The sequence below is a fragment of the Patella vulgata genome, chromosome 2 (assembly GCF_932274485.2).
Source record: "Patella vulgata chromosome 2, xgPatVulg1.2, whole genome shotgun sequence".
NCBI classification, from domain to species: Eukaryota; Metazoa; Mollusca; class Gastropoda; family Patellidae; genus Patella; species Patella vulgata.
The window spans coordinates 32,219,909-32,230,133 of record NC_065880.2 but is presented as its reverse complement, the minus strand read 5'-3'; the positions used below and the strand labels follow the sequence as shown (position 1 = coordinate 32,230,133).

At 38.0% G+C, this 10,225-nt stretch overlaps 1 protein-coding gene across 2 annotated transcripts; it reads left to right on the top strand.

Annotated features, from left to right (window-relative positions):
• Positions 1 to 504: 504 nt before the first annotated feature.
• Positions 505 to 8,981, top strand: LOC126810324 (glutathionyl-hydroquinone reductase YqjG). 2 transcript variants are annotated; one of them, XM_056098757.1, is made up of 9 exons: positions 505 to 576; positions 872 to 1,034; positions 1,653 to 1,831; positions 3,017 to 3,089; positions 3,770 to 3,968; positions 5,417 to 5,510; positions 5,883 to 5,999; positions 7,116 to 7,232; positions 8,166 to 8,981. In XM_056098757.1, the coding sequence occupies exons 1-9, from the start codon at positions 550 to 552 to the stop codon at positions 8,253 to 8,255; spliced, it is 1,059 nt and encodes a 352-aa protein (XP_055954732.1). In that variant the 5' UTR covers positions 505 to 549; the 3' UTR covers positions 8,256 to 8,981. The 2 variants fall into 2 exon arrangements, with proteins under 2 accessions (XP_055954732.1, XP_055954733.1); XM_056098758.1 differs by lacking the exon at positions 505 to 576 and having other exon boundaries at positions 836 to 1,034.
• The last annotated feature ends 1,244 nt before the right edge of the window (positions 8,982 to 10,225 follow it).

Below are 10,225 nucleotides of genomic sequence, written 5' to 3'. Positions count from 1 at the left end.
AGCTCGGTTCATACTACATCCGTATCCATAAACGTATCCGCATCCGTATCTGCACCCGCATCCGTATCCGCACCCGCATCCGTATCCGCGTTTTGCCGTTCAAATAGAAAACGCGAAAACGTCCGGCTTTCAAGGCTGAATTATCTGTCAGAGATTGAGTTCCTATTTGGGGAGATAGTGTAATAAGGGGAAAGTACCCGCTGATTGGCTAAAGCTCGGCTCACTAGCCGAAATGCCGGACGCACTTTACAAAAATACGCTCTGGGAGCAATCCGGCTTAACGGACGCAGTTGTTTTTGTGCGCAATACGTGCCGGATTCTATTTCAACCCTTTCTCTAAAAGTAACTAAAGTATACCAGTACGTATTCACGCACGTATTTACAGATACGGATACGGATGTAGTATGAACGGACCTTTATGCTTGTAAACTTTTTACCCTGCTTGATACGATACGGATGGGAAAATTCCGCTTGCCAAAAGTCTCTCGGCCAACACCGAGATTGAACCCGTGACATTGTATTCACTGAGCCACCATTATCAAGTCATTCATGAAAGTGAACCGTGTATTATTTGGGGTATTTGAGTATTTACTACATATTTTTGCAATTAATTTATATACTTAACCCCACTAATTTTATCAACAGTTAGTCTTTGATATATGGGACTGCTCGTTTTAATTATTAATTATGTTGACTAATCGTTATAATGTGAGATGGTCGGTTCGTTGAACACGATTTTCCTAGTACTGAGCTAAAATGGGTGAATTACAACAGAATAAAATGACTCCGCGCATGAACAGGTTTTGTTTATGCAAGCAGTGCTATTAAAGTTCACAAAGTAGGTTTGTTTATGTTAGTTTATTATTTACAGCGCTGTAGGTTTATAACCCTTTTAAAGCTATTCGCTGTTCAACAAAAACATCTATACTCGACCATGTCTACCACCAGCGACAAGAAGCAATCATGGCTGTCGTCGGTAGATTCTAAAGGTGCTTTTCAGAGAAAAGAGTCCAGTTTTCGCCATCAAATAACAGGTAAGAAAAGCTGATTGCTACGTTGTTTGATACAGCCTACGTACTGTATGTCCATGTACTTTATTTTAGTTCCGCCATGTTATAAAATTGCTCGTGCGATATCTACACCGGTATTGTGTGCCACGTTAAACGGTCATTGATTATAAATGCCACGAGCGGTGTCTTTACATACCAGTACTTCTCATGGTGTACACATTTTAATTTTAGTTTGTATTAATACCGATTGAGACATGCACAACCACGGGTCCATTTTTATAATCATGTTTGTATTGCCCTTAATATATGTTTTAATTGTGATAAGAAAAGTCCAAGGTCGACTGAGCTATATTATTATTCAAGCCCTGGCACGTGCTGGAAAACGAAGTGAAGTGACCTGCTTCATGAATTTTAAACATTGTGAATTTCCAATAAAGTAGTGTCACGTATTTTAAAAAAGCGACAGTTTATAAGTTTATGCAAGTCGCCATTAATATACTAATATTTGAATATGCATATTAATTTAGAAAGTCTAATAATTTAAGCCCCAATATTTGCAATATTCTTGAATAAGATCTATTGGTTATCTCTCGAAAAGGCCACTTTATAAATTAATAACAATAGTTTTCTGTCTGTGAACAGCTGATGGTTCGTCCGGCTTTGAAGCGGAAGCAGGAAGATATCATTTGTATGTGTCATTAGCCTGCCCCTGGGCTTGTAGAACTCTTATGGTTCGGGCCTTGAAAGGCCTAGAAGACGCCATCCCGTTAACAGTCGTTGATTGGTTTCTCGGAGAAAAGGGATGGTCGTTTACCGATCAGGTAAGATGATTGATTTATTTACCCACCTCATTTTCATCTGGCTCTGAAGCAAGTTTTAGACGATATGTTGAAATGGACTCCATCGGTCCATCAGTCCGTCGGTCCTTAAGCTCCGGTTTTGTTTGTTAATGCGTGCAACATCTAACAAATAAGATAATTTTATACAAGTATGGGTAATTAAACATAATATACCCACAAAAGTGTAGCGCCATTATGTAAGCCTGTCTGTTTGATTGGCTGTTTTTTGTAGCCCCTTCGTTTTAACGTGGAAAATGCCTGCTTAGTAACGACTTGCCCGCTTCGATTTATATGAGATCATTTGGGTCCGTGTTATGCATACCCCTCGCAGTGTTTCGTTTGATTAGACCTAATCCCACTCAAACTCTGATGTAACGAAAGCAAATTTTTGTTCCAAATTATGACTGGTCAATATTCCGATTAATAACTAATACCTAACTGCGTAACAATATCATTCGGGTTTAAACAGAGCTCCAGATATGTTTACATAAGGTTACGTCATGACTCGCGAAATTTATTACGCCCAATTAACCAGTACATAGCAGAATATACAGAAAAACTAAATGCGTGACATACGAGGCTATCAAAACGGCTAAAATATAAACAATAATGCTTGGAGACGAACAATACTTTCGCCACTTTTAATACCTTAAATCACAATTTAAAGTTTTAGGGAAGACCCCAGATTAAACAAAGGGCTGTCATGTTGCTGTACTTAGGATAGATTTGATTGAACGGGAAGAATAGGCACACTCCCTCAAAAGCTCAAGTATCAGATGTCAATCCAGCCATGGCCAGAGACTGATTTCACGAGCCATTGCTTCAGGAATATGGTGTTATGTGTTTAATTGTAGTTAGGATACTGTGGGAATTGAATAAATAACAATAATCAATCGTCGTTGTAAAGAAATACATGATAGTTTTTGCTCTGTTAATGCCGGTATGATTCACTATGCGTCATAAACCTCTTCTCGGGACAAGAAGTACCAATAATCAATATCTACCAAATTCAAGAATCCAATCATTTCGTGTAATCATGTGTTTTGTTTTACAGAAACCCAGATGTACCCTGGATACTTATACCTTTTAACCGTATGTTTTGTATTACAGAAACATAAATGTACAGTGGACACTGTGTACCTTCTAACCGTATATTTTGTATTACAGAAACCCAAATGTACCCTGGATACTGTTAATGGTTGTAATTATCTAAGAGAAGTTTATAATCTTGCTGATCCAGGTTTGCCACTCTTTATCGTTATATTTCTTTAAAAATGCAATTTAAACTGTTTGGGGTAATGAGAGGACCAGCTCTATCGGTTTTCAGAAATCCGAGACCTTTTCCTTCCTGTGAATGCGATAGGGTCTACAATTAACAGATTATTTTTACAAATTTTGCGTGAATTATTGAAAGAGGATGAGCCTTGCCGATTTTCAGCGCCCCTCCTTTTCCGCGATAAAGTTTTAGGACTTTCTGTTCTGAGATATTTTACATGTCCGGAAAAGCCTGTGGACTCCATAGAGAACATATTTATTGACGGCATAACGGATTCTTATCAAATTTGGTAAGCATCCGGGTTTTCTTTCGGATAATCTGTTGTCTATGACCATCTTTTATCCTTTTTGATCAGCTCAACCAATTAGGATGTCCTCTTGTAATATTCCTCACCCAACAGTCACTGCGGCTTAAAATTTAACCAAATGAGTCAGATAATTATGTCTACCGAATTTATTTTCAAAAATAGCTTTGTCATCGATGCAAATGGTTGCGAGGTTTAGATCCCACAACTGACGAACTTCTAGGATTTTCCCAGGTTCACACGTTTATAACTCCCAACTAAAAGGTAAATACATATTAATCCGGAAATAACGTGGTTTGTTTTTGAATGGACGTTAAACTACATTTCTCTGTAATCTCAGATTATTCAGGTAATATCACTGTACCATGTTTATGGGATAAACAGAAGAAGACTGTTGTTAATAACGAGTCGAGTGAAATAATTAGAATGTTTAACACAGAATTTAATACTTTCTGTAAAACAGACGACCAGAAAAAACTCAACTTCTATCCCAGTAATCTAAGAGCAGAGATTGATGAACTCAACTCATGGATTTATCCGTATGTTATATTCTTTATTTATATGTCCACGTTTTCTTATATAAAAAAATCAATCTAACATTAAATACTGAATTTGCATTGGTTAATAGTTAAATACCAGTAAAGATTTTAACTCTCAGCCAAGGAAATTCAGAAAGCAGCTTTAAAAAGCCTTGTTTTTGGTAACCCGTTACAAATTGAGTCCACATTTTTTTCACGTTAATTTAAATATATGTAACTATTTAATATACATGTATAATATATAATTGTAGGCGATATCCCTTCAGTGGAAGAAACGTGCATTAACTAAAGCTACGACGTATTTCACACAGTAACCCGTGCCGAACCTTTTGTTTTTGTCTGTGATATCACGATGTACCAAGGGCAGACGAGCGTAGTTTTCGCTCAATCGTGTCGATTTTTAAAAACGCTCGAAAAAATCGCCCGTGTGCACGTTCTTGGCGACGACGATCCTGCTCGGCGAACCATGTCTTAGATATTTTCGGCCGAATATTTTACGCCAACGATCGATTCGCCCGTGTCCAGTGGGTTAGATCTATTTGATAAGGCCAACTTCAATTTGGTCAAAGGTCACGAGATATAAGCAGGGCCAGCGCTAACCCCAGCCCTATGCATAACCCTGGACGTACCCATTAAGCTTACCCTAACCATAATCTACAATCACTTGCCATAACCTTATTTACATCTCAGCGACCTTTACAAAAATTGAGTTGGCCTTAACAAATAGATCTAACCGTGTCCAGCGTATATTGTCGGGCGAATCATTTTCCTAAGCGAATCGGAGACATCATTGATATCACATGATCTCAAAGTGGCCGCCTCCACTGCCGAAGCGTGGAGTCTGAGGAAAGAAGAAGAATTAATGATTCTTTGTTCAGAAAGGCCTTGCTTGTTTGAAGTCACGATTCCAGAGTTTTAATAGTTTTAGGCGATTCGCCAGTTTGGACAAGTCACGTCGTCGACGTAATTTACTCGTAGAGTGACGTACGCTCGTAATCGGCCGTAAAAAATCGCTGGCGAATTTCAATCGCCCCGACCAGGCGAAAAAATACTCTCGTCTGTCCATAGCTTAAATATAGTGGAAGCATCAGTTAAACATCGTCTACTTTAGTTGAGTGCGATTTGCGAATTTTTAAAGGAGGGAGAAGCATAGTAGGAACGGGAGAAAGGTTCATAAGACGGGCCATATAGGGCATAAGGTGTTTGTTCCCTCCGCTTAAAAAACATTTTATATAAAGCATAAACAAGGAAGGTACATAAAGGTACAGTAGATTAGGAAAATAATGTTCTTCTGATTTCAGTCAGATAAATAATCCCGATTATAAGCGCATCACAATGTGTTCTTCCGACGATGAGACAAACATCATTGCCAAAACATCTATGTCCATGTATCTTGACCAACTGATTATATAAAATATAATAGCGATTTTTTATTTCTCTGATTTCAGTCAGATAAATAATGGAGTGTACAGAAGTGGGTTTGCAAAATCTCAGGAAGCTTATGACGTCGCTGTAACAGATGTGTTTAGTGGACTCGAAAAGGTTTGGATTATTAAATTAAAGTTTACCAGCGATGGATAGACAGAATTTTCTCAAAGTTCAATACATTTTGAGCATGCTCCATGTCGAATAAAGACAATCGAAAATTCATTTTACCGATCCGTTAATGTAATGGGCTTTAACGTCCTACCTTTCTGCTCTATCGCGTCTTATGCAGTATGCTATGAGGCACTACTCCAAGATACACAGGACCTCGGTTTTTGACTCCAGGTCGTCAACGGGCTTATATCTTATTCCTCTTTATTGTAAATTAGCTAGGTGGTACCCTATTAAGTACAACCCTACAGGTGAGTGTCAAGCTAAGTTGTTGATGATAATATGTACATGGTGTCATAAATATATTTTTTTATGTAGGTTGAAGACATATTATCAAAGAGAAGATATTTGACAGGTCCTTGTTTAACAGAAGCTGATGTCAGACTCTTTACTACATTAATTAGATTTGATTCAGTCTATCATACACATTTTAAGGTAGGATTAAATTTGATTCAGTGGTCTGTCTAATACGTGAACTGTTGATCAGTTGGCCCGAGTTGTAAGATTACCAGTCCAACCTTGTTGAATGAAAATAAAATATGCCATGTTAGCCTCGAAATGGCCAACTTTGTGAATTGTGTTTAGTCCTATTCTCCCCTACCCCCTACCTCACACATACACCTTTCTATCTATAATTTTATTTCTGAAACAGGAAAAGGGGAGATAACTGCAATAAGCAACTTGTGGTTGTGGTTCTGTCGGCTTTTCACATCTATTATACTTTTAAAAAAATCATTCAAACTATGCGTCTTGTTACAGTGTACAGAATGTCGTGCGTATAAAAGAACCATTGGCAGTTGGAATTCGACGAAGAGTATGCAAAAATGCCCGAAAACAAAATTTCTCTTATTAGCCCGGTTAGTGCCGAAACAAATAGAATGTTAAACCCAATTTCATTTTCTAGAAATGTATTCTTGCCACTCACTGAATAGTGACAATAGAGGAGAAAGAGGATTTCGAGCTACAAAGTATGCGGCAATCCCGCCTCCCCAGTTGAAACATGTTGGGCATGTTTGATTATGTCACCGCAGTGGCACAGGCACGGCGAATAAGGCACTGGCTCACTTACCCAGGTTTGCCGGAGTTTGATTCCGGTGGTGGCCGAGAACGTTTCCGGGAATTTTCTAGCATGGTCTTCCCTTATCAGCCTTGCAGGACGAGGGGCAAGGGCCAACGTCTAGTCGTTCAGATGGTACCAATAAACGATCCCAATTACACTTTGTGGTGCACATAAACGGACCCTTGATGGTTGCAATTCAATTTGAACAACATCTCCCTTATAGCACACTGCCTGGGGCAGAAAAGTAAGACGTTAAAACCCATTTCATTCGTTCACTACTCACATCACATCAGTTATCGAGACTGAATTCATTGTCACTCGGTTGAAATTCTGCCAATTCGGAACGCTCCGAGTTACAACCCAGAAGTGAATCTAATTTGACCAGAAAAATTAAATTAGCAGAAGCTGAACTTAAATATATACATGTACTAATTATAAATTCATATGATTTTTTTTCTTTTTTTTTTAAATTGACTATTTTATTTTTCCAGTGTAATAAGAAGAGGATGGTTGATTATAAAAATCTATTTGGTTATATTTGTGATATTTATCAGATACCTGGTATAGCTCAAACTGTCGACATGGATCATATCGTCAATCATTATTATGTGAGTTTTCATTGGATTAAATTTTCTTCCCGGGTCAGTCCTAGTAGTCGTTTTGGTCGAGTTTAAGTGTGGTAAGGACACTAAACTCCGACCGGGCCGAAACAACCCTGGGTATTTTCTTTTTTCAAGTTCTTTCCTACTTTTTTCGTTCGAATTGTATGGCATTCTTAAATGGTCCAAATATGCAGTTGAATTCAGTTTTTATTGCCAAGACCAGGATTCTGATTAGAGTCAAAATAGCGTTAATCCATTTTTAGCTTATATGGCCGTTCATATATCATGTCGAAATCAAGTCGGATATTCGTAGGAAATCTTTGAAAACGAACCCAGCTTAAAACTAGGAAAGTGAATTTGGTGTTCTGTTGGTTATTTGTATCTCGATTATAAATTCCACGGTATTGTCGAATGGGCATGTTTTTTAATGGTAATATTTTAATAGCAGGAACTGGTTCCATATGATACATACACTTGTTAATCTTTCTGTTTCTTGTCGTTGTCCGCCAATTCAAGGACATGTACACTGTTCTTTGCACAAGTGCTCATTGATCGTTGAACTTTGATTTTTTATATGTTGTCACAATTCCAAGATGGCTGGTAAATGAAATGAAATGAAATGGCATTTAACGTCCTACTGTTCTGCCCTGGGCTGGGCTAATGAAGACGGGCATACGCCATACAGTGTGCTATGAGGGAAATTTTGCCCGGACAGCGGCACTATGGCCTACCCTTATATTGAATTCCAACTTTCAAGGGATCTTTTACGTGTACGCCAATTTGTACACGGGACCTGTTTTTCTTCCCTTACGAACGACTAGACAGCTGTCCTTGCCACTGTCAGGCCCTCCGTACTGCATCACTGACAAGAGGGAACTACGCCGTAAAAATCTGGATGAACTTTCTCTAACATGTTCCTTATCTTTTTATTTATTTCAGCAAAGTCACGGGGCTATTAATCCATACCGTATTGTACCTATTGGTCCTGATAATGGTTATAATTCACCACACAACAGGGACAAGATGTAACCCACAAAATATATTTTATCATTAATCTTATATATACACAACTCAAATTATAGTTATCATGCTTAACCGAATAATAATGGAGGTTGTTAACGCACTCGGTGTTGGTACCGTAGCGGTGTTAACGTCGTTTTACTCAGATGGCAGGTAAACTTTGGCGAAAATATCTCCAAACTATCGGGCGCCATTGAATAAATTGTATTTTGATTTTGATATCAAGGTCAATCTAATTAAAATATAGATCTATATTTCGTTTCGGTTTTTATACTTTCGATGGCCTACACTACATGTAGATCTAACAAGTTATAGTGGGGGTTCACGTTCTATGACGTCAGGTACCAAGCAAGCGACATTTGACCCGATTACGTCAGTCATTCGATTAACCAATTAGCGACCACCATGTATTTTTTATCTACTTTTGCTTTGTTTTGATTTCTATTGCCGCTAATGTCTACCCACAGTTCCGCGCAAAAAAAGGTCAAACGCTCGATTCGACAGACCATTTGATTGGCTGACCCCTCATTTCAAGCAGAACACGAGTTAAATAAACAACGCTTCCAGATCCAAGTTTAGTAAAGACAAGTAAAATCGAAATTTTGAACTATAAAAAACGAAACGAAATTGGATCTGTGTTTTAATCAGATTGATATCAAGGTCTGTGAATGGGTATTTACTGTCAATACATTAACTGTAATTGTCTGTTATCAAATAAAGGATGTTTAAATACGAGTTTGAGATATTGGGAGGTTGAAAGTTGTTAATATTGTGTAAGTGCTGTTTATCTCCGGTGTTGTACTTGTTTTAACCTTGATATTGTGAAAGTAAAAGTAAAATTGTAAACATATATACAATATGCAACATGGTGTTCAAAAGACCTTAAACCTCACCGGAAAAGCTTCATAAATCGTTTAAATAATGCAAGTAATTATGTCAACATATCCGTTCCATAAGTATAAAATGATCCCGAATGTCAATTTCCTGCCACCGGTAAACTTCAACGTTAGCGATTTCCGCCGTTCTCCTTGAGTCGTGGTAACTTTCCGCCAATAAAAAGCCGTGACGTAATTTTAGTCCTTCTGCTCATTGATATAGACTAGAAAATGAGCCGAAAGTTCCCCGACATTTGGATATCGAAGTAATAGTAGGTTTCAGTGGAGCGTTGGGACAAGATTTCGCTCCAAATGTCCGAATTCTTTAGACCGGATTGTACAGAAAAGCAGGACGTTAAACCCCATGCCATATCATATTAAACTGTTATGCGATCAAAATTCACCCAGCTGAAAATGACCAGAAAGAAAGGGTAAACAAACAACATACTACTCATTATGTAACATCACGTGTTTTTATTTCCCATAAAGAGCAAGAAATACTTACGTAACGGGGGTCGTCTGTTGGGCATAATTGTTTATTAGCGCTACACACAAACACCGATCACGTTTGTCCCATGGTGGAAAAACATTTTTTATTTTCTTAGTTCTAAAATTTTTGTAATTCCACCTGTGTGTCATGACGTCAGGTATTACCATAGTGTAGATTAGCATACTTTAAAGTTATCAATGCCACTTAACGATATCTGTTCATCAGTGCCCGTTTAACCTAATAGCAATTGCTACGCCCACATACACTTTCAAGGGCTCCACGCTAAATGCTTTCCACCTATCAATTCCAATTCAGTCATCCTACCATGATTCTACATTAATCCATTAACTGCCTTCAACTTTAATGAATAGCATGATGTTTCAAGTTAATGATTTTTAGAATTAATACATATATCATTGAGGCAAATAAACGTTTAATTATTTTCCAGACTATACTACATGAGTCGAATGTGTACCGTATCTGACAACTGATAGCCTTGAAACCATTTGAGAGGGGTTGCAAAAACTCAGTGGTTTGCAAAATCTATAAACCCATCACGCAAAGCGCGAAACAGCCCGCAGTCCACCGACCACCCCAATAACCCATGTGCAGTT